This window comes from Ylistrum balloti, unplaced genomic scaffold (genome assembly GCF_031769215.1).
Source record: "Ylistrum balloti isolate Yb309-2 unplaced genomic scaffold, AGI_CSIRO_Ybal_v1 Utg370392, whole genome shotgun sequence".
NCBI classification, from domain to species: domain Eukaryota; kingdom Metazoa; phylum Mollusca; class Bivalvia; order Pectinida; family Pectinidae; genus Ylistrum; species Ylistrum balloti.
In genome coordinates, this window is record NW_026782271.1 from 1,084,710 (window position 1) to 1,109,518 (window position 24,809).

The 24,809-nt window shown below is 33.0% G+C and overlaps 1 protein-coding gene and 1 long non-coding RNA gene across 6 annotated transcripts in view; one reads left to right on the top strand and one right to left on the bottom strand.

Annotated features, from left to right (window-relative positions):
* On the top strand, window positions 1-22,388 carry LOC132554303 (uncharacterized). 5 transcript variants are annotated; one of them, XR_009554389.1, is made up of 5 exons: window positions 1-96; window positions 7,155-7,256; window positions 13,709-13,809; window positions 17,064-17,094; window positions 20,564-22,388. It is a non-coding gene; the product is annotated as an uncharacterized LOC132554303 (long non-coding RNA). The 5 variants fall into 5 exon arrangements; XR_009554388.1 differs by lacking the exon at window positions 7,155-7,256 and adding an exon at window positions 11,805-11,956; XR_009554387.1 differs by lacking the exon at window positions 7,155-7,256.
* The window catches only part of LOC132554302 (SH2B adapter protein 1-like), a 17,677-nt gene continuing 9,992 nt past the window's right edge, over window positions 17,125-24,809 (bottom strand). The window contains exons 5-7 of the mRNA XM_060218608.1: window positions 24,633-24,809; window positions 21,994-22,208; window positions 17,125-21,247 (exon numbers count right to left, since the gene is read on the bottom strand). Coding sequence (XP_060074591.1) covers window positions 20,816-21,247; window positions 21,994-22,208; window positions 24,633-24,809 — 824 coding nt within the window. The 3' untranslated portion in view covers window positions 17,125-20,815. The remainder of the gene's footprint in view (window positions 21,248-21,993; window positions 22,209-24,632) is intronic.

Here is a 24,809-nt window from a genome sequence, read left to right on the forward strand (position 1 = left end):
ACCAGCGTGAAAGGAGAAATCGTGGACAGCATAGGAAACAGACAACAAGGATGTGCTGGATAGATGGTGACCTATCTATATTAATGATTTCAACAGGTAAGATGTACATGTATCAATAAATATGTTGATGTGCTATGTGTATATATAATATCAAACAATACTCCAGCTTTCCAGGAAAATATTTCTATTAAGCTTAAATATATATTTGTAGTGTATTATCATATAGGATGTAGAAGTATCATAAGTGAATTAATCATAGAAGTCAGTTGAATGTTTGTAATCAGATGAGAGAATTTGCTGGGTTAATCTTCCTGTGAACAGCTACAGTCATTTTGAGGTTGGGTCTCCTTGTAGTAGCTGGTGGCTTGTTCACTGAACAATATAGGAGAGGCCAGGTCACATCCTGTCCAGAGCAGTAAGGGTAAAATGTCCTGTTAAAGGACACAATCAGGACAATATAGGTTGCTGGAGTTTCTCAGCTTCCTGAGAAACAAAACCTTCCATTGGAACAGAGCTATCACAGCCCCAATATAGAGAAAAACTTCGTAATATAGAGAACCAACTGAAAGTAATTTTTTGGCACATTTGCAATAATAACGTCGGTCAACAATATGGTACACACTGGTCTGCTTTCAATCATCTGTCAAGCCCAAATTATGGTATTAGATTCTGTATATAATATGATTGGTTCAAAGCAAAACAGGATATGCTTTTTTTTTTTTCTTTTAGGTTTAAAATGATATCATTCATAAAGAGAGAGGTATGTGCTACAGTAGATTGGTCAATGCATAGGATTAAGCAAATGCTACTTTTATCATGTGTTCATAATCAGTCCCCACAGTAGATGCACTATTACATACAATTAAAACTGTGCTGTGGTGGATACATCACACATGTAAATGAACTCTGTTATGCCCAATTTAAAGTTATTTACCTACTATTTTCCTATGTGTTATTAATCATCTCACATAAAAGCAAAGTTATGATCCAAATTTGACAAACAGCAGAGTTTTGAAAATCCCTCCGTCCCCTTTTCAAATCAATATTCCGAGTGATATTTGTCCATGTACTACATATTGATTTTTGCATTTCATCAAAGACAACCACAACATGTTATTGAAACATGATTTGTTCATATCTGTTGTCAAAAATGTAAAATTTGTTTCAATTTTAAATGTGTTATTATTTCATACAATTCAAATCTGTTCTTTATTGTGACTGTATTTACAGAAAACACACTACTGAAGAAATTCTGCATACTTTCAAAAGTTAATATTTTTTTCCTTTTATTGAGCAAAATGAAATATCATATCTTGTGCTCTGTAGCTCTGTTGTGTATTGTCCACAAAACATACAAGGAGAGTGGTGTTACCTCCCTTCCCCTGAAGACCATCAATTAGCTTCACATTTTCAAGTAATCTCCCTTTGAACCATGTTACCGCTACACTGTGAAATACAGTAAAGAACAAAAAACATACATATTTAATTATTTCATAAGACAATGAAGAATAGTAAAATGAGAGCTGAAAAGTTAAAAAAAGCAATTAAGAAGACATTAGCCAAATTTTGAATAGTTTGTTGGTTCAAAGTGCCTGACTGAAAAAGTTGAACATCCAATTAATATAATGCTTAGAGGGAAAGAAATAACAGAACACTTGAATATAGAATAAATACAAAAGATTGGGAACAAAAATGTATATTTATGATTTAACAAGCATTACACCAAATCAGAATTTAAACCATGCAATCTACGGGCCAATAACAGACATTTCAACAGATAAACCATCAGATTTGGCCAATAAAATATTTAAATAAGTCAAAACATTTAGGTACTTTTCTTTACAGTAAATACCAACATTAAGATATCACTATTAGTCTTTGTCACAACTGCTGAAATTATCTGTAAAGAAAACTTAGAAAATAAAACAAACAAAACCAAAAACCATATGTATTCTTCTGTCCATATCCTTCAGGGTGACTAAAATATGTCATTGACTATTCTTAAAAGAAGCTGAAAATACTGAATATTTATGTTTTAGCAAAAAGCACTTGCCAGAAAATCAACTCAATGGAGAAAACTAAGCATATCATAAAATGCAAGAAATAACGTACAAGGTTATTTCCCTTTGATCACCACTCTCAGACCAGTAGTGTTCTGTTGTTTACATCAGTACATTCCATGTACTACAAATGTACATATATGTAGGTTTTCTCTACTTCTTATTCTAAGTTAATCTTCTTAGCCTTTAAATGACACAGGAAAATAAAACTTCCCAAACCAAGTGACATTGTTGACTAGTGTAAAGAAGGCTATTCCTATTCCTCGACCCTTCATAGGACCAGAAAATCCACAACACATATATAATGCTGTGTGATTACCATGGTACAATATACAAAAAAATCTGTATACACACAGTAGTGATGCTGTACTGTAAGAGGGTTTCCATTGTAATGCTAAAGAAATTTCTGACATTGATAATATACAGTGGTTACACAGAAGAAGGAAACGGGATACTTATAAGTGTTGCTTTGATGATTAAACAGAAGAGGGGATCAAAAACTCAATGTCAGCTTCCTCTGATTTAGCTACATTGTATAAGTGTTCTTTCCTCTTAAAACTTTTCTTGTCACAGCTTTTAATATATTTGCAGTTCACATGATTTACTCCAATTCTTTTATATAACATAATACCACTTTTGGGAAAAAACTTTCATATGTTTACATGTTTCCATTAGCTTGGCTCTCATCAGTTTTTGGTAAATTTCTCGCTCTATTGAATAAAAATCTAAGAAAGATCATTGTAGGCATTTTCAATCAAATTAATTGTTTTTTGTAATGGTTGTCATTTTCCATGGATTCTATTTTATGCTTATCTCAAGGATGAAATAAAGTTATAAAAAATAGAAGCCATACCTTTAAAATAGAATTGTTGTCAAAATTTATAGGTCATTTCTTTCCTTATGTCAAAAATTCATCCTTTTTCGTTAAGACATTTACGATAACTGTAAAATTTGCACCATAAATAAAATGTTTCAGTACATTGGTTAATTACAACAAAATATGTCAATACAACAGGACTGTCACAGTTATTGACCGCTAACTCTCATCAATCCTTATCTCTACCATCCATCATCTAAATAAGGTTTCCTAATTTATATTCCTAATCGTCTCAGGTATTTCCTATTCCAGTTTCCAACGGAACTTTATATCTTTCTACAAGTATTTACTTAACATAATGAATGAGAAATATAGATTATATTACTAATGCGACAAATTAATTCATCATTCAGCACAAAATATCATAGGAAATTGTAATGGCTACACGATACAGATTTGATTCTGTTATCCCGATCCAGTTATGAATATACCTGCGAGTCCTTAAATTTTATATTGTGGGATGAATTGTTTTTAGCAATAAAGTTGAAGAGAACTCACAAAAATAAATTTTTGGTTGATAACAATCTGATCTACCTTAGGATGTATTTAAAATCAACTCCAGTAATTTGACTTTTTATACAATGTATCATTATAATTCACCAAAATATTTGGCAAAATAAACAAAAACATTTCTGCAAATGTTTCATTCTGGGTTGATGACCTTACATCATTAACTATGCACTATATCTTTGTGGCAGAACTAATGAGCCTTGCTGAAGTTAAGATGAAACTAGTTGTGCAATCTAACATTAATTGGTCATAAGTTAGATGGGTAAGAGTGGAGAGATGGGGAGCCCATAAATGCTTGAGAAAGCTTCCTTGTAACTAGAAAATGTTTGCAAGACTCAGTTTTATGTATGTAAGATATGACAATGATTTGACAGGAAATATTGTATGACAAGACAAGGACCAAGCCTAACAAACATAGTCAACTATACATTAGTAAGCCCCCTACCAAAAACAAGCAAGGTCATAAAAAAAGATTTAAGGAAATCTGTAAGTATGGTTTCCTGGTAGATCTTGTTTCATAGCTATACAGTCAAATTTACACTTTATCAATCTGTTCATCTCAGGATCTTGCCATTCAATGTCATCGTTTCCCAAGAATGCTTTCAGCCAAATCTGTTTAAAATCCAATGGTTACTGAAGAAAGTGACTTGAACTTAACATTGACAAGAAATGGACAGATGAACACTGCAGTATGATGTTTGCTTGGCTACCTCAAGGCATATCTCAAATTAATAGAATGTTGTGATATCCTAATAAATATAAGCTAACTAGGCTTACAAAAACGGAAAAAGGAAAATGATGCGTGCAGCAAAATCAATACCTCTTCATTAACTGCAAAATTACTGGCCAGCTAAACATACCCATTGACAAGGGGCACAAAATCACAAGGGGAGATTAAAACTTGTTCTTTATATTTGTGGATATATGTGTGTACTTCAGATTTTATTTTGAAAAATGATGAAGATTTCATATCAGTTCACATTTATTTATTGATGAATTGGCTTTAAATGTCTATTTTTTTGCGTTTTAAAAGATCAGTATAACCATTAAGGGCCCCATAAATGTACACTCTTCTACTGCACTTTGCAGTACATCTACATGTAGTATCAGATGAAGGATCAATCAGGGGCTCCCACAGGGCTCTCACGATAGATGCATAATTTGATAAAAAACTCAGGGTTTTTTTATTCCTGAGAAATTTAGTATTTGGTACAAATTTTTAATGTACTTTTTAAAGTCTATATTTGAAACAGTACTTGCCATTTCAGTTTCTTCCAATATAGCAAATTATGACCCAGACTGAGAGAGTGACATCCAGGTTTGATATAGGTGCAGATTATATCAGCACATGAACTTTGTTGTTGAACTTAACATCTCTTGCGCCTTGTGCAACAGGAAGAATTCACCTCTTGAAATTCATTCCTTTGAAAATAGTTCTGATTCATATGAATAGAAAAACTTTCTGAAATGCCCCAACCTAAATTTGAAGTTCAGCTCATATTCCTTCGCTGAACACCTTCAATCATCCTGTTCAAACCTATATGTAAATTAGTACCAGGTAATGTTGTCTACCTAATCAACCAATGCTGAAGGTTTTGAGTTGTCACCAGATCCCCAAATACACTAAAATCTCTAAAACTAAATATACCCTTCTCTGGTTGACATCCAGTTTGACTATATAAGTTGGCTGTAAGAACTGAATAGGCCATTTTCAGTACATAGTGGCATGCTATCGTGTCCTGGTTTTGACATTGCAGTAAGATGACACTATAAAAACACCTTTCCATCGTCTGGTCACCCATAGACATAACCTCCTTTAACTTTATAGGGTTTGTTTCTTTGGTGTATTTATCGCCTCATGAACATTTAAAGTAGGGTCTCCTGGTAGACGCCGGTGTCTACCTCACTGAACAACATATGGGAGGCCCACTGCACACAATCTAAGAGTAATTAGGGTATATTGTCTTGCTCAAGGACAAAACCATGTCAACACAGACTGGTATATATGTTTCCCAGCTTCCTATGAAACACAAACTGTCGAACCAGATAGGGAGCATTGAACCACATACTACACCCAAGTTCACATAGACCAATGCTCTAACCTGACGGAGCTATCATGGACCTTTAAGGTACCCTTAAGCATTCGTTGGTAGATTTTTATGTAACAAATCATAAACCCTGGTTTGTTTCTAAGTATGGGCTTAACAAGTGATAAAAAATTGTACCTGGTAAGTGAAGGCCGCAAATATGAGAAATGATGAATGTAAGATTTTATGTCTTTTTACACAATATCAGCAGCATGTTAATTCTCACTGTAAATGGTGTTACATTATGTGTTAGTAATGTATACAATTATTTTTAACAAATTCTATTTCACATTAAGTTGGAAACCAAATCATAATTATACTGTTATCTGTAACCTTTTCTTATTTTTGCCAACATGGTTCTATCTTGTTGCTGGGTTTTCTCTCATGGCCAGTTGTCATGGTTCTATCTTGTTGCTAGGTTTTCTCTCATGGCCGGTTGTCATGGTTCTATCTTGTTGCTAGGTTTTCTTTCATGGCCAGTTGTCATGGTTCCATCTTGTTGCTAGGTTTTCTTTCATGGCCAGTTGTCATGGTTCCATCTTGTTGCTAGGTTTTCTCTCATGGCCGGTTGTCAAGGTTCTATCTTGTTGCTAGGTTTTCTCTCATGGCCGGTTGTCATGGTTCTGTTGATATTGTTCTGCCATGCACATCACCACATATCTGTCAAACTTTCATATAATATACAGAATGACAGATTCTAGGGTCATTCTGGAGCTAGATTAGATAAGATTACAGGGTCATTTTCATGCTACCCCTTGCAGAACTTGAGGTCTCTGTCTTTCCTCTATTATTAGCCAAGTCCTTGTCGCCTCCCTACAGTAGATACACTTTGTCATACAACCAACAAATAGTGTCAAGACTTTAAACCTCCATCTAAACAAACTAATTGTGTTAATAGTGTTAAGCAGTTTGTTGCTATCTGGCCTCAGCAATGAAGTACTACAATGTTTATCTGTCAGATTATCACATATGTAAGTAGCTGCACAGGTAAGACATAAAATGATAATAAATGTCATGTTGAAATTTTCAACAAAGAAGGATACAAGTCTTAATTGTTTGGACATTTTCTAACTTAAAGTAACGAAAGCCTGTCTATTTCTTACAGAAAATGCTTGTGTAAAGCTTTGAAAGAAATTTATTTCAAAAACACAGAGCTGTACCTTAACTACAGAGGTTTGAATACTCTCAACAGCCTCACTCGAGCTAAAGTATGTTAATGGATATATATATTGGCCATTGAACTTGTTTCAGTTTTGGCAGTATCATCTGAATTTATCTCAAAACATCTTCACAACATGAAAAGACAACAACCGAAGATTTTCTTAGTACTAAAAGTAGAGATAATAACTTCAACTCAACATTAAAATGATGGTGGTCAGTGGTGGCTTTGACCCTTATTTTTAGCACAGTATATATAAGTATTCTGTAAGTGAAATCCATTCAATTACATATCTTTATAGAGCTCTGTAGGTATATACCTGGTAAACACCAATCTCAGCAGGTCTACAAAGAAATCTAGTCCTCTGTATCCCTGTCTGAAAATCATTGTAAGCATGTAATATAACAATGAACATTTCAGTTGTGACTCTGTTCACAAATTCCTTTCTTGAAATATTTCAGTATTATGTTTCTTCGCATCTTCATGGCTGGTTTGTAATAAATCTGGTCTGCCAATTCAAGGGGATAACATCTGATAAAACAACAGGCATTCAACAATGAAAGGTGAGCTTGACACATGGCCAACATGATATAGGTCATAGGGGTCAAAGGTTACACAGGTCTTCACTTTATGGCATATCAATGTCCAATAAAGAATAGTAGCAAATGTATGAAGATGATATATAAAGAAGCAGCTAGTTCTTTTTATTGTTGTTGTTATGTTTGATGTTGTTTGTTGTTTGATGTTGCTTATTGCTGTAGTTGATGTTGTTTTTTGTTGTTGTATAGGCTACTACTCATATATGACAATGATAAAGGACCCTGTTTTTATAAAAGATCCAACTTAGTATAGTCTTAGTCAATACAGTCTTTATGTAAACTATTCAAAGTTTTGCTTCCAGATAATCATGACTACGTATCTATACCCCTCACCTACATGACAGTTCTACCTTTAACACAGACAACTTAATTTATAGTGAAAAAATCTCACCACAGATTTAACCAACATAAAAGACTCTATTGTTAAAATGTCAATTCTTACAACTTCTTCTAGGTTTCACTTTCTAAACAGACAAGAAATCTGAGACACATTATGTTCTTGTTGACAGTTTTTATAGTCTGAGAACGTATTGAGTTTCTGTACATCTACAATCAGTGGTAACCTGATCATGTGATCAGTATGTAGCCCTAAACTTATGTATCATGTGATCAGTATGTAGACCTAAACTTATGTAGTATTTACCAGATTTATCGGGGGCTTTTATTTTTTTGTCAAAGGTATTAATTGTAAACAGGGATCACTCTTGGGCAAGATCAAGGGGTTTTTACCCATGCTTCTGCTGAAAATTTCAGTAGAAGTCTCTGAATGTGCTATATATAGAGATATCCATTTCACTCTCTCTGAAACCTTGAAATTCTCCCATAACATTAAATACTCAAGAGTTACTACAGCAAATTAAACCATAAAGGATGAAACAGTTTCTTCTGATTAAGGAAAATTATTGGTTAATACCATGCGCTTTATGATATTGTGTGATGATTCAAACTCAACAACCTTAAGGTACCCATACGATCAACTCTAAACGGAAGTGAGGCTGGAGCTTCATTACCCATAATACACTTACTGCAGCACACAGTTGACCTGTTGAATAGATTAAAAATTATTTTGACTCACAAAATACCTTTTTAAGCTTTCATGTGGAAATGAAATCATACTAAAAGTTTTAAATGATTCAAATGAATTTAACAATTATATACCTTAATGGTTTGAAATGCATATAGCAAATATCTCATCGACAAATTAAAATTTTAACCATTCAATATTGGAGTATGTTTGTCCTCCGATGTACCTGATTTCCAGTTTAAGCTTCAGGAACTTTCGTCACTTTCCATGAACAAGAAATGCATCATCTCTTAAACAGAAGCAGCCAAAAGGTCCCAATTTGGCGTAAAACCTATTCCATCTCCTAACTTTATTAAAATTGCAAGATATGGATTTTCTTTCAATAATTGTTTGATATTAATTACGACCAAGTATTTGAATGATTAGAAATTTCCAGCAAACACTTATAAGGCACAATGATAACTATATGTGGTTTGGTTTTTTTTCGGAAAGAGGCAGTTTATGTAATATTGGTGAATTTAACAAAACATTTTCATGACAAACTCATTTACATACATATATGTTCATATTGTTTTTCTAAATCACAGTGTATAACAGAAAAGTCTCAGCAGTGTTTACAACTTGCTTTTTTCTACTAAAACAAGTCAACATTGCTTAAAAAACTGAAGGTACTTAAGCATTTTATGATTTGTTAACCAGAACGAAAACTCTCTATTGCAAAGAGGAAAGAAAAGGGTGGGTGAGAACATTATGATTTTAATAATGAGAACTGGTTTAACATATAAGCATCGCCTTGATTAAAATCATATTGTCTTTCACTATATTTTGACTACAAAATCCTGTCTTTTTTAAAGCAAAGACGATACATAGTCTTCTCTGCAATCTCTGTAACTGTGAAAAGGAAAATCTCGTAGATTTATTTTTAAGATTCCTTTTATCAATTTTATAGTCTAGATATGTTATCAAAGACTTTCTTCATACATTTTCCTGTTATCATGTAAACAGATAATCCTCATCACAAATTTCAGGTTTTATGACCAAATGCTTTGAAACCATAAAAGATGATTACTCTATTTTACACTTATTAAGCTAGTAGTATCGTTTGCTATGGGGATGTTCTCCACTTAAATACTTTTTCTGTTATCATGGAACCTGAAAGGCCAAATTTGAAGTTTTTTTGGGTCTCTTCAACCATTCAAGGTAATTACATGTTACTCAAAACTTTGTACAGGCATCAAGGTAGTACTCTAGTAGAAGTTCTCCATTTAAATACTTTGTATGGAACAAATAAAAATAACAAACAGAAATTAAACTTGCTGTAATATTAACAGATATATATGATCGTGTCTTTCTTTAAAGCAGTGGGGTGTGGGGATAATGGCACGTTTGCGTTATCTTGTCGTCTTTTGTTTTGTTCTTCTTTGTCTTCATGTTGTATGATTGTATGTGTATGACTTATTTTGTAATTCAATTTTATTTAGTATGTTTTGTTTTGTGCTCACATTTTTCAGTTTTCCTACTTCAAAGATAGGATGTTTTTTCATGTTTCTATTTTTATGTTCTTAAGGTTTTTAACCTTTACTTGCAAGGCCATATATTGTGCGACAATTTTGAAGCCACTGTCCTTTCTGTTCAACTCTGTCATATTATTGCCATGTTTTACAATAGAAAAAAAACTCTGTTTCTTCTTGCAAAAACAGATGTTATTCCCCTAAAATCACAACAAATAACAATTTTCAATGATTAAGAGCTCTGTTACCCTTCCGGAACACTTGATCTTATTTTCTGTATTTTTTCAAGGGTTTCCCATGTAAATCTTTCTTTTGTTCATATTTTGACTTAATATCATTGATCTTGAGTTGGAATAATGGTTTTGATAATATGTCAATATTTTCTTTGGTTCATCACAAAGAATTGCTATACTTTAACCAATACAACACTGGGCATTGCGGCAAAAAGGCAGGGAATGTTAGAAACACTTATCATCACGAAACTAAAGATTACCTACCTAACTCCCTCCCAACAGCTGCAGCTTATCTCTGATGAAAGAGAAGGTCCATTTATTGTTATAGGGGTGATCCCCTTTGGATAGGGGCAGCAACATGTGCACATGTAGAAAGATAAATATTTTGTAAACATTAATATTATACTAACACCTTATTATTATGTTAGCTTTTTATTTGTCTTAAAAAATTCTGTTAATTAATGTACAAGATTGCATTGAAATTTCCCAATCTTGAACAGATTTGAATTTCAAAGTTTATGATCAAATGATATCTATATATTTTAAGTACAATATTGAAAAACTTTTCAAACTCTGTGTTACTTTTGCAACAAATCCATGTCTCATAAAGCACCCACCCATATCTACTGATATCAGTTTCAAGTAGAACTACTCTTTATTTCTACACATACAAAATCATTCCCTTCAAATATTGTAAGACAAAGTTAAGCTGTCATTCAATTATTTGCAGGACAACAACTTCAAGTTCAGTTTCAAATTTATCATTTATTCACACTCAATTGCCTTTGTGTTAAAGTGTTATTTAGCTGATTGTGAGCATCAAAACCTCAAAAAAAATCTAAATATTTTGAACTTTACTAATTTTCACTTTTTTCTCCTTCTTTTACTGTCTAATGTTCCATTTCCTACAGAAAACACCTGTAGTGTGGGAAACACAATACGAAGATTACACATCTTGTCAAACCTATCTAGATCTGTCTAATTTAGCCTCCAGCTACAACACAGCCTGAGACTTATAATCTGGAGTACTACAAGCATTTAGACTGTCCCATATATAAAGATAGCAACCACAACCAAGTAATGTACCTGATTTCACCAACATTCTAAATTTTTCTCTGGTAATATCTAATACACTTTTGAAATGTTCAAGACATCTCTTCTCTGAAGCAGACACAAAGCATCTTAATTCACTTAATAAAAACATGAACAGTCTAACACATTTTGTATTCCCAATAAAGTCTAATTTACCCAATATGTAGTGGTTTTTTTTGTTCATTTAATATGTAAGTTTAAATCACTCAATATGTAATCTTGTTCACTCAGTATGTAGTCTAATTAGTTCACCCACTATAAAGTCTTGTTCAATTGACATGTAGTATTGTTCACCCAATATGTAATCTTGTTCACTCAGTATGTAGTCTATCTAGTTCACCTACTATGAAGTCTTGTTCACTTGGCATGTAGTATTGTTCACCCAATATGTAATCTTGTTCACTCTATATGTAGTTTAGCTAATTCATCCAATATGTAATTTTGTTTACTCAGCATATAGTCTGTTCATGCAATATGTAATCATGTTCACTCAGTGTATTTTCTTATTCATTCAATATGTAGTCTAGCTAGTCATCCAATGTGTAACCTTGTTTACACAACATGAAATTTTGTTCACTCAAGTAACCAACTGGAACTATGTAGCTTATATTTGAGCTCATCTGCAAGAAATAATAAGTTGGAATTTTTTCAGATTGGTATCACAAACATCCAACAGAAATCTGATGGCAACTGGCTGTCAGTAAGATGAAATCTGACGACAACTGGCTGGCAGTAAGATGAAATCTGATGACAACTGGCTGTCAGTAAGATGAAATCTGATGACAACTGGCTGTCAGTAAGATGGTAATGAAGTCTTTCTGAATAGTCAATCTTGTAAAGAATACTCAATTCAATTGGTTTCTAATTGGAAAGTGAAAACCCAACAACTTTTGTTCTAACCTGAAACCCAACCTTTTGGTCAAACACATGTCACTCTACAATTGCTATGATTACATAATATAATTTTGTAGGACAGATTCGCCATAAATAATCATCTAAGAGCAACAAAATTTATTATATTTAAAAACAATTTTCAAATACAATTTTTCATTCTATGTGTTGAAAAAATATCATATATGTGGATTTTAATTGCTTTACAAAAAGTTTTTATCCGATATAATAATATAAGTGGATTCAATATTGTAGACCGAACCTGATCATCTGAGAAATAACTAGAGTGAGTGTGTACTTATCAACAGAGTGGTATCAGGTATTGAATCATGATGTTTTACTTGCTTGTAAAATAAAATGTTTACAGTCCTTTTACTTTTGATTGTTATAAATAACATCAGGGCTCCCTGGGGTCCTCTCATTCTACCAACTAAACAAAACCAGTAAAGAAGAAATACTTCTGTATTGAATATGTCTTTATACATGTGCTTTAATATAGCATTGAAAGAACAGACATTGTACAGTTCAGTAAAGTTACATTACTTAAACATCAGTTAGTTTCATTTTGAAGTTTACTGGTATTTAAAATCAGATGGAGTGTAGCAGACATGGAAGTAAGGAGGTACCTGATTTGACAAACACTCAAACATCAGGAGTGTATGTTTGCAAACCAGAGAATCATGTAAAACCACTCAATATTAGTATTTGAGGGAATTTTCCTGTAGCTCAGCAGTCACAGATCAGAATACCTAAAAGATTGCAGGTTTGATTCTTGATAAAAGCAAACACTTAATGATCAGAGTCTCTATCATGTAGACTTCATAGCTTAATTTATGTATCTGTCATATTGCATACTTCATGAAACAGAGGTCATTATTTATTTCACTGCCTCTACGAGTATTCAAACCCAAGCCCTATGGCTCACTAATGCTCAATTGATTGAGCTAAACGAAAGTTGTCTTCCTAGCCCAGCAGTATAGTCTTTAACCAGAGTTAAATTCACACAAAAGTCAATTTAATCATATCTACATCTACATCTGATGTGACCTGTTCCCCAGTAACTGACCTCCCAAACCATACAGAAAGTTATATCAATATAATGTACAATATACATTTTTTTTTTCTAAAAACCTACTTTTTTTATGTATAACAGGTATTTTGTATAAATATAGGTGTAACATTTATATACAAAGGTTTGACCATATGAATTACGATCTAAATAACAGTAAGGTCTTAGAGACTGTGAATGTCGAGCAACATGTGTTGGGTGGACCCTTTACCAAACTGTCAAACTGTCAAGTAAAATCACCCAACTGTAAATGTGTATTACAGCAATGTTATTAAATCGAACTTAATTCATTCTGAAAAGTTATCAATGATAGTTTTTAATTCATGAATTTGTCTACAACCTTGTGTTTGTGATATCAGCCTTTGTCCCAGATCTCCCCTTTGGTGAGCCCCAGCATGCATCTCAATATTTTCACAGTTGATGAAACTGGTTGCAGATTTACAAGTGTCACGTTGACCCAGATTTCCCATCTTACGTTTGTAGTGTTACTACTGGAATATTACATTCTAAAATCAACCATGAAAACAAACAGTATTCACTTATCTGTTTTTGCACCAGATCAATTCACGGACTTGTCATGTTTTTGTTATTTGCAGAATTTCGGAATGTTTCATCCCGAGTCGGAAGAAGACGTCACCTTACCTGTCTGTTGTCTGTAGCAGCCATTCGACATGAAAAATAAACAGAAAGAATGTCGGTGAGTTCATGCAGGTATACACTGATGTCCAATCGGGTGTTGTATCCAAGTCACACCAAGTGAAAAACAAGAAAAACAATATACGAACCTGTCGCCATCTTCGGAGTCGAGCGCCAATAACACCAAAACTGTTCCGGTGAAGGGAGATAACTCTCGCGAAGATGAGTCAGATTACTGTGCGAGAAAGGGGTGTGTCACCACCATGTATCTGAACATGCAGAATGGGAAAGTTCTTTCCATGAAATGTTTGAAAAATGTTTGAAAATATAATCAATTACCCTTTACTAATAGTATCACTTAGTAATCAATATTGGTATAAAGACTTTGATATGATAAAATTGGAGATAAAGTTTTCTTACTTTTAGTTTTGAATGCATTTCTATTTAACAATGTTATCATAGTATAATTCTGCAGTTTCCATATTTGCAGAAATTTGACTTATCCTTCCATTTTTGTGATATAGTCATTAACTTCAATATGGAGGCATCAAAAATATGTATAAGTTCTGTTTTAGTAGCATGAGTAATGGTTTGTCACCAAGTAATTCAATTGGTCACTAGGCACTTACTTCACATGGCCAATGCATCCAGAGTTTCTAGGTCCAAATTACAGCTTGGCTTAAATACCTTTCATCTTTCCCTTAGCACTAGATGTTAACTAAACCAGAAATAGGTCAAGAAAACGTGACAGAGGCAGAATTTAATGGCAGAGCATCAAAAACACATCAATTATACAAAATTGATTTCCTTTCACTCAAGGATGCTTCAGATGGAATTTGGCCAAATTCAAATAATTAAAAAAAAAAAATAGAAGGATTTTAAAGTTATTTCCCAATTTCTAATATTGAGTCATGCCCCTCAATCCCTACAGGGGTTAGACCCACTGTTTATAAAAAAAAATGACCTCTTTCAAGTAAGTATGCTTCTGACAAAATTTGGATAAAATCCTGCTATTTCTTACACAAGAATGATTTTAGAGCAGTTACTCTATTTTCCCTATTTCGCTCTGCCCACCACCCACATAATGGTCGGACTCATCCTCCTCCTGCCTTGTCCTACAGAGTAGGATTTAAAGTAAAAACCCTATTTCCTTTATCAGGCCGTTTCTTTGTCCCAATGTTTATATCCAAATATCCAAATTTTCCCATTTTGACCCAACGCCTCAGGCCTCCTGGGGGCATTTGTTTTCCATCCCGTAAGGATGCTGCTGAACAAATTTGATCAAAATCTCATAGGTTGTTTATAACTGGTTTAAATTTTCAGGAAAAATGGTTGATACATAGTATGATGATGATGTTGATGTTGATGTTGAAGCTATCTTCCAGTTTGTTTTTTCTGATCCTACTTCACATGGTTTGCTGATATTCATAAAACATTGACCTAACAACTTTGAGAATAGGCATTTAAAACCATGAATATTAATTCATGGCTAGTGAGATTTACATTAATCCATGGCTTTTACCAAACAAACCTTGGTTTAAGATGGTGAAACAGCAGTCATCTTTTTCTTCGTATCATATTAAGAGTTATGCGATCAAATCCATAAACATTGAGAATGACAAAGGTGTTGTAGGTCTATCATTCTACAGACATTTATACCTTAACTGCGAAACTGCAGCCTTGATTGGTAAATCTTACACCATGCTTTAATATCAATATAACCATACCATCCACACCATTAAAAAACATTTAAACCAAATATGGGACTCTTGTTATCATTATGACATGGAAGTTGAGGGTTTGCAGCCCCTGGGTAAACTTCATTTAACCAAACACGATGCGGAAGATAAATACAAATCCTTACTTCCTTCTGTGGTTTAAAAGAAAATATTCTTTTGATTTCAAATTCCAATGGGAGTTAGACAAAGCTCTCAAATTTTGGTCAAACCAAATTTTTGAAATTTTTTATTGAGATTTTTCATGATAAATGGCTAAAACTCTAGGTCAAATTAATCAACCCTAAACATATCAAAAACTTGACCTGCATATTATCATAGAACAAATTTACATCAAAGTATAGCTCTATGTCTTTATCCATTAAAGTGTAAATGAGCAGGAAGAAAATACCAAGGAATGATGAGCAATGGTAACAATATATGTCTACCATCTCCCTCCTCCAACCCCCTACCTCGACTCCCTACCCCAACCAATGGTAACAATATATGTCTACCATCTCCCTCCTCCAACCCCCTACCTCGACTCCCTACCCAACCAGTGGTAACAATATATGTCTACCATCTCCCTCCTCCAACCCCCTACCTCGACTCCCTACCCCAACCAATGGTAACACTATATGTCTACCATCTCCCTCCTCCAACCCCCTACCTCGACTCCCTACCCAACCAGGGTAACACTATATGTCTACCATCTCCCTCCTCCGACCCCCTACCTCGACTCCCTACCCCAACCAGTGGTAACACTATATGTCTACCATCTCCCTCCTCCAACCCCTACCTCAACTCCCTACCCCAACCAGTGGTAACACTATGAAATGAAACATTTGCCCGTCATCCCATTACAATATTACTAGATGGTTTTTAAATTTTTATACAATAAAGTAACCCTATTAATATGAAAAGCCAAAAAATGGAATGGCAGGCAAGAGATGTCACAATTGCTATTGGTTTTCACTGTATTGTGACAGCATCATTTCTTGGCAGTTCCTATCAATAGACTTACTCCATTGTATTTGCACCAAGGTATACACTTTATACAAGATGGCAACAAACCAAAAGACTTTCTCAACTTATACCCTATGTACCCAAGGATTGTGATAGTAACAAAATAGTGACATTGTTGAAAACAGGTCAAATTGGTGATAATACATTAAAATCTCTATTTCCTTACTGAAGTGAATCCAATGTTATTTAAACAAATTTCATAATCCTAAATGCTAATACATTACTAACTTTATACTACAATCCTGAATAATAATTTCAAAAAAGCTTGAAATTTTCATGTTTTTTTAAATTTGACCCCTCTGACCTTGTAAAGGGAAGAAAGTGACATATCTGAACAAGCTTGAAAGTCTTTCACCTGAACAGACTACTGCTCAAATACCTGGCTTCTAATCCTCTTGATTTTTGAAAAGAATTTAAAGGAAAAGATGAACTTGTTGATAGATGGACCACTTAGCGCGACATTAGCTCACTTGCTAATATGACAGATGTAACCTATTTCATCAATCTGAAATGGAAACACATGTAAGATACTAAATATTTATCAAATGTTCATTATGACATTTTGTCTTCAAAGCTCAGTCCTGCCAGAGGAATCATTCAGATACGTAAGTAAAAAACAACTCCACAAAATCAAATCAGTTTACAGCATTTATTTTGCACGTTCTGAACAAAACATTTAACAAGTATGACAAAGCGTGCTGTGTGTGGTTAATTTGGCAGATCATGTCATCTCCAGAACTTTCACAATGCATGTTCATGAATTTTTCAATTAATGTCGCGAGAATAAAGACAACAAGAAGGACTTGAGATTGAAGTAAATATGATACTGTGATGCAATGAATATTACGACATGTCGATACTTTCCATACACAGTTATGACCTAATAAGCACCCATGGGTAGATTGCAAAAAAAAATTCACACTCGAGTGACATATTTTACATTGCTTTCAAGTAAGTTGATAATATATGGTGAAAGTATGGCAGAAATATGGTTGGAACACTTAAGTAAGAGAAAATGTTTTGCTAGTTATAAGGGAATGGGAGCTTGGTAGGTCAACAATGGTGTAAATTACAATAGTGAAAAATACTGAAAGCTGAAAACCATGTATTCAACATTTCTCAAGTCAGCCAACTTTATTTCTTTTTCCCTTTTTTTTTTTTTTTTGGCTACTTGTTTCTAAATAAACTGTTTAAGGTAAAATAAACAAGTTACACCACCTTATTATCTTTTTTCCCACTTAATTTGTTTGTAGATAAACTCTTAATGGTGAAATTAACATAATGTCAAATGTCTAAAATTCACCTGGCCTTTTTATCTCTTGATTTGTTTCTAAATAAGCTGTTTAATGTAAGGTCAAATGAATATATGATATTCAGCCTTACGAGATGTTGTAATAACTGTACTTTAAAGTGCATTATGTGACTGTAAAGTTTTATAATGTATAATATACGAGAACTGTAAATCAGTTAGCTATATAAAATTCAACAAAGGTAACTTATCTCTTCAGACATATTTGCAAATGCTGATTTAGAAATGACTTTAAATTCTCGAATGATGAGTCATTAGAGACTCTGAACAAGACTCCTATAGCCATAACAAGATATCATGGATGACATCCATAGTTATTTTCCTACAAATAATCTTGATTTGAATTTGCTATTAACTATTCCTGCATAATGAAAAAAAAAGAAGAAAATATACTGCTCAAAATATAAGTGATTTACAGTATGTGATTAATTCTAAAACGCCTAAATTATGTTGATAAAGGCAAAAAATACGAATATATAAATAAGATTACATATTTTTATTTTTTCACTGTTCTATGTCTGTAGTGAGAAACTGCTACATAGTTATTTGAAGTTTCTGTTTTGTTATTGAAAATTGGGCATATCTAATTTAATTTCCTATTCTTGTTATACTTAACTTTTCCCAAAATATATTTTTGCTTCTTTACACGAAGAGTAAGTAATAGGATATATTTTTGTGGTATATCTTATATTCTTTGGTTATAGTAAATAAGGAAAGACAAGGAGCAACTCCAAAAGCTTGGTATCCAATCAGTATACTATTTGTCTGCCTACTGCACTGGTGGCCAACATGTTTCAGCCCTTATGTCAGGACTCCTGTTGAAATTTAACTGAAAATGGACTACAACACATGTGCTTATTGATCATTTAAGTGTTTTTTCCTTTTTAAGTTTTGGTTTCAGTGCAAGTTTTTTTGTGTAAAGTTTCTACGGGATTTTATAAACAATTTCTGTATCTGTTTATTTGTACAGGTTCCATATAATGAGTAACAGTTTCACTGTGTATATCTACTTAATGTTCCTAATTGCTGTGAAAGTTATCTTTGTATACAATGTAGCTGGCTCACTGTATGCACCATTATATAATCAGTGTTTTTCCCTTTAAACCTATATTTTAGAGCAACCTGTGCTGATATAAGACAGTGATATTTTCTTTAAAATTGAAAAATACATCAATGATTTTTCCTTAATTATGGGGAAAAAAAGCACTGTGAGAAAGATGTGAGAAAGCAATCTATTTTGAGTCATAAAACATAGTATATCTTCAACTTTCACTATGTCTGTATGTATTTTAGCTCTGTGCTTGCAGAAAATCAATGTAAAGTGAACAAAATCTTCTTAAGTTAAAGTTAAACAGAAGATTTGTATCACAAATGAATTTGTACATTTGAGTATTAACTGTTGTTAATGAAATGTCCTTAATGTTAAAATTGGTTCAAATCTAAAATTGATCATTGGTCAAAATTGTTTAGGTTTCCTGATGTAGTTAATCAATTACATAATTGTCTGACTCTCTGTACAATGCTAATAGCAATTGAATGCTTTCTTCACTGTAGTGATATTTTTTTTGGTACTTGAACCTGAAATAACTCACTTCCCAAGAATTGGGGTAAGACACTGAATATTACTGGCAATTGGCATCTGTATAATGCATAACATGAATTTGATTTTTGCTAAAATGCAAGAAAATAATACGGTACCGATGCTTATAAAAAATTACAATCTATCATTGCATCAGGTAAAATGATTGGATAACTGAATATGTTCAATATCATCCCATCACTAATAAATAGTAGAGATTGTGAAAATAAAGCATATTAGCTGAAAAAGAATGTATATGAAAGCATATCTACACATATTAAATATAAGGCATTCATACAAATAAGCATACTGTTATTAAAATTCAAAACATCCATACATACAATTAAAAGGTATGCTTCATATCGGTGCTCTACAAATATTGAGGCAGCCATCATTAAAAAACAATCTAAAAAATGTAGAATAGCATTCAAACAACAGAGAGGTACAACCATTTCTTTCAACTTATCCATTCAATTTAATCTCCAAATATATCACATGACCTTCACCTTCTATAAAAGACCTTGACCTTACTGTCAACATACTTACATTAGCACAATCAGAATATAGTACAAAGTACTATACACAATATATAACATAGTTGTAAAATAAGCGTATAAACAAGCATAAAATTTCTTCTGAATTTCAAGATAATGAAATCTGGTTGTATCATTGGATGTCTCAAATCTGCTCTAAGGTGCTGATTTCAGGAGAGTAAACCATACAATGTTCTCATCATCAGGAATATACAACAATGTGATCAATATTTATCTAGTGTTTTAAATTTGTCATTTATCTTATCTAGAAAATCTCTGTAATATATGAATCTCTTCCCTTTGTAATAACAGATTATTAGGTACAATAAACAATATTTGACAGATTTCTGTAAATAGTAACTGTGACCTTGACCAAAGAAACTCTTAACATTAAAGAATTCAAACTATTGTTGTAGTTGACTTCACAGTGAATTGTGACAAGATGTGTCTTGACAACAACATGGGTAACACTATATGCCGCCTTAAAATGGTCTCAGCATAATCATGGTGAAAATAAGTATATAGAATGTTGATTAAAGGAGCTTCAAAAGTAAATATGTTAACAGTAACTTGGTCAGAGTCTTCAGTAAATAAGATATAATGTATTGATTATAATAATTGCACATTTATTTATTATTTTTTTTTTTTTGCAGTGAAGTTAATCCTTAGTTCAAGGCATCTTCCCTGAAGATTCAGTATGAAAATGTATTATCACACATTGTCTCAAGTCACGTCAGACTTATTTGTTTCCTCATTACCCAAGAGACTACAAATTTGACCCTTGTGACCTTGATATTTATAATTGCCTTTTTCTCATCAACCTTAATAAAACACGACTGGCAATCATTGGACCATAAGTGTGAAGCCAATAATTGTCGATCAACTTTTATAAATGACAATAAAATCTATACATAGGAATACTGGTTTTCAATTGCTCGTCCATGTAGCGTTTGACCTTGAGCCTGGGCTTGACCTTGCTCCCTCATGACATTCTCAATGGATTCAGTCCGGGCTCTCACTGAGCCACTCACAACAACGATATCACGGCTCGACAGATCTGATTGGCCACCAACTGCCCCCGGACTACGTCCTCCTAAATTAGGATTGGACCCTGAATGATTGCCTGACCCTCGTATCCGTGGTGAGCCGCGACCCATGGTGGGTGTGAGGGGGCGTTCAATAGCAACAACGTAGTCAGTAAGAGAAACATCTGATGATCCACCAGATTCCAATGGGATTGGATGTGTCCGGAAATGTTCCAGCATGTCAAAGATGGATTGGAACCAAAGGTGCTGCACACGACATTGTCCATCAGAGTTAATCGTCATCCTCAAATGCTGCAATTACAATTAAGTAACAGTTAAAACCTGGAAAATTGAATTAACTGATAATGAAGCAGAATGCTGGTTTGCAGTTATTTTAAAATGTAGGTGGCATGTAATAATTTTCCGGTCTCAGAATAACTATAGTTAATCAGGATATGCAACCACACTGATACATCAGTCTGCAACTGATCATTACTCATTTCCTAATTACCTACTGTTGATGTTTGTTGCCTCAAAGATCTCCAATTATCAAATTTTATGACATCATCTTATAAGTTGATCACAGTTAGGGGAAAATTATGCAATATGTAAAAGTTGTTAAGCAATGCATAGAAAACTGAAAATTAAAACATTTTCATTTCAAGATCATTTTATTAAATCGAAAAAGATTTAATGGAAATTGTGCAACAGGTAATGCCTAGAGAAGCCCTTTCCCTCAGTAAAATAAAACATCGTATACATCTAAGACTGCTTTTGAAATTTTTTTAAGAATCATGGAAAATGGAAAATGAAAATATGCAAAATCATTATTCAGAAAAAAAATCCAACAATTCTAGAGTTCTTTTATAATATCTGGCCACAAATTTGGATAGTTATCCTGTATGATTTAGATAAGTAAAACTTCAGAATAACATAAGCAGGCCTTAAACCAACTTGAAAAGCCTTAACTAACAATATCTCCAATGGCATAACCATCTAACCAGTAAACGTTTCAGTATTGATAAATGATAACAAAGTGTTGTGCTATTTCAAGCTACCTTTGCACGTCCTTGAAAGTTGAAGGTGAGCACGTATTCACCCTTGCGTGTTTCACTTTGTCGTACAAGAAAGATTCCATGACCCACTTGGCCTTGCTGAAGCACAAGCTGTGCTGCCTCGAGGCGGGAAAGTGTACCATGGAACCATGGGTAATCATGAAGGAGAACATCAATCTGGGTCTCTGCTGACGGTTGTGAATCCCTCTGACCATCAGCTGAAAATAAAAACTAGTATATCATATGGAATACCCACTTCACCACGAAATGATTTTACCACTCTGGTGTCAAAACCTGAATGTCATATTTTTCACCATTGAAAGTCAAGAACTAAAAATATACACTTCTTTTTCAATTAAAATCTATGTCTATTTGAATCATTAAAGATATAAGAATTACTTGAGAAATATTGTCTTTTGTCTAAGAAGTATGCCAGCTGCTCTGACACTGCCCAATAACTTAGATCTCCTGATGTAAAATACTGTACAATACCATCGGTCCAAATAAATGTGGGAAATTTTCGTCATAAATATAACACAGATTGCTTCTTCAACACTTTTTTTAAAATATGTTTTCAATGATGTACATAAAGAAGATAATGTTAAGAAGGTTCTTGCTTGCTTTATAACATTAATGGGATTCTTGTTAACTCAAAACCCGTGTCTAATGGAATTCATTTTAATTCATATCTCGTGTCTTTTTAATTGAAATATCCTGTCAAATATAAATCTTTTTTACTTTTAATCTTCAGGATAATGGAATTATTTTTTATTCAAATATTTTTAATGGGATTTTTTTATGATAAATCTACTGTTTAATGAAAATATCTTAAATTGTAATCTGCTGTCCACTGGAATTCCTCTTAATTTTAATTTCCTTTCTAATGAAATTCATTTTGGTTTTAATCTTCTATCTATCTTCTGTACAAAATCTTCAGAAATGGCAAATCACCATCCACATGTTAAAAGAATTTAATACCTTAAATCCGAATTATTTAAAGCATTCCATATATATTTTCTGCTTTTCACAAAAAAAAAATAAAATTGTCTCCCTTTGACCATTGCACATGGTCCATTTAGTAAGCGAAGTGGATGAAATAATTATTGAAATATCAGTTAAGAAATATTGATCTTAAAGAGTTTAAGTACTTTACATCAATGAGGTACACAGTAAAATTTGGAGTACCAGCTTTTTATTCCTTGTCGTGTTGTCTTAGTATCTAATGCTGTACTTGAGAAATTACTTAATTAGGAGAAGATTATCAAGACTGACCTGGCAGGAATGAACTTGCTGAAATAATTTGTTTCATGTTATGTGTATTTATATTAAATATATGATAATTATTTTATTTTCATATCCTACTGAAGTAGTTACAAGTGTCAACTGGAACATAAGATATTGAAATATCATTTAAATGTATCAACGTTATGTAAATATTTAATCAATTTCCATATTAATGAACCCTGCCTCTACAGCATTAACATTTTCTGGACCTAATGGTAGAATTGATTGTTAATTCCTTGTCATAAGAAATTATAAAAATACAGCCACTCTCTATAAGAATTTGAAGTGAAATATTTATTTGTAATGAAATCTTGGTATGTATATAAACATTTCATAAATAAAGATTAAGAATCTTTTCAGACCGTTAAATGAATTTCAGTCAATTTGTCAGAAATGACAGAAACTTATATGAAAACCCATAACACACAGATATATGTAGCTAAGTGATTAACAAGGTTTTGTCATCAATTTTATTTGACAAAAATATCCAATTATCTCCCTTTGACTGGAACATTTCATAAGAAATGCTGCAATTTGGAGTTGATTGTGGCATTGGCATCAAATTCTTTCTTTGGCATTGGCATCATTTTCTTTCTTTATAATTATTAAGTTATTTTTTGACATATTCAAATAAAATTAAACTATATTTCTTAATTATGTCACTATGTATGCTAATAAATAAAACTCTTGTGTTAATGAAATTTCATTAAAATCAGGAGTCTAGTATTTAAAAAAGAAATTATCTCCCTTTACCTGTTGTATTTCCTAACAATGCAATCTTTAAATTATTTCAAAGAAGTTTTAACTTGATATTCGTTAAGAAATATTTTTAAAGGTTTGAATGCAGTGATATTGTATGATAAATGTGCTGTTAATGTTAAATATGTAAGTTAAAAGAAGTGTTGTGGTATATACAATGACTTCTGTATAACAGAGAACTTTTACATAGTATCAATTGATCCTAAATAGCTTGGAAATATTTTGAATAATTTGGTTCAGCATGAGTATGGTCTGTTACAGCAGTTTTTTGCATTTGATATTGACCACATCATACAGCTTTAGTTTAGCTTCAGCAAAGTGACCTTTCTAAGTAAAGATACTAACTACTTATTACCAGTTCACACCACCAATCAATCCATTTAAAATTCCATCAATGAAGAGGTCCTAATGTTACTTAGGACACTTTCACACCTATAAACTTCTTAAACAAAATTGTGTATAGACTACATAATAATGTGCAATTTTGAATGTCTCTGTAACACTTGTTTTTTATAGTGATAACACTGTTGAGAGATGCACAAATTGAATTATGTGACACACATTTGAGCAAAGTGTGAAAGAGTAGACATGATACATACGAATTTCATTGCCAAAACGTGAAGGGTTTAGTTCTGCTGAGAGACGACTGGTATGTGGGATATCTCCATGGGAACTAAGTGGCCGCTGTGGTCCCGGACGTGGAGGAACATCAGGAGGATTACTGTTGAGGCTACCCTGTGATGTACTCCGTATCGGAACACCGAGCGACGAGGTTT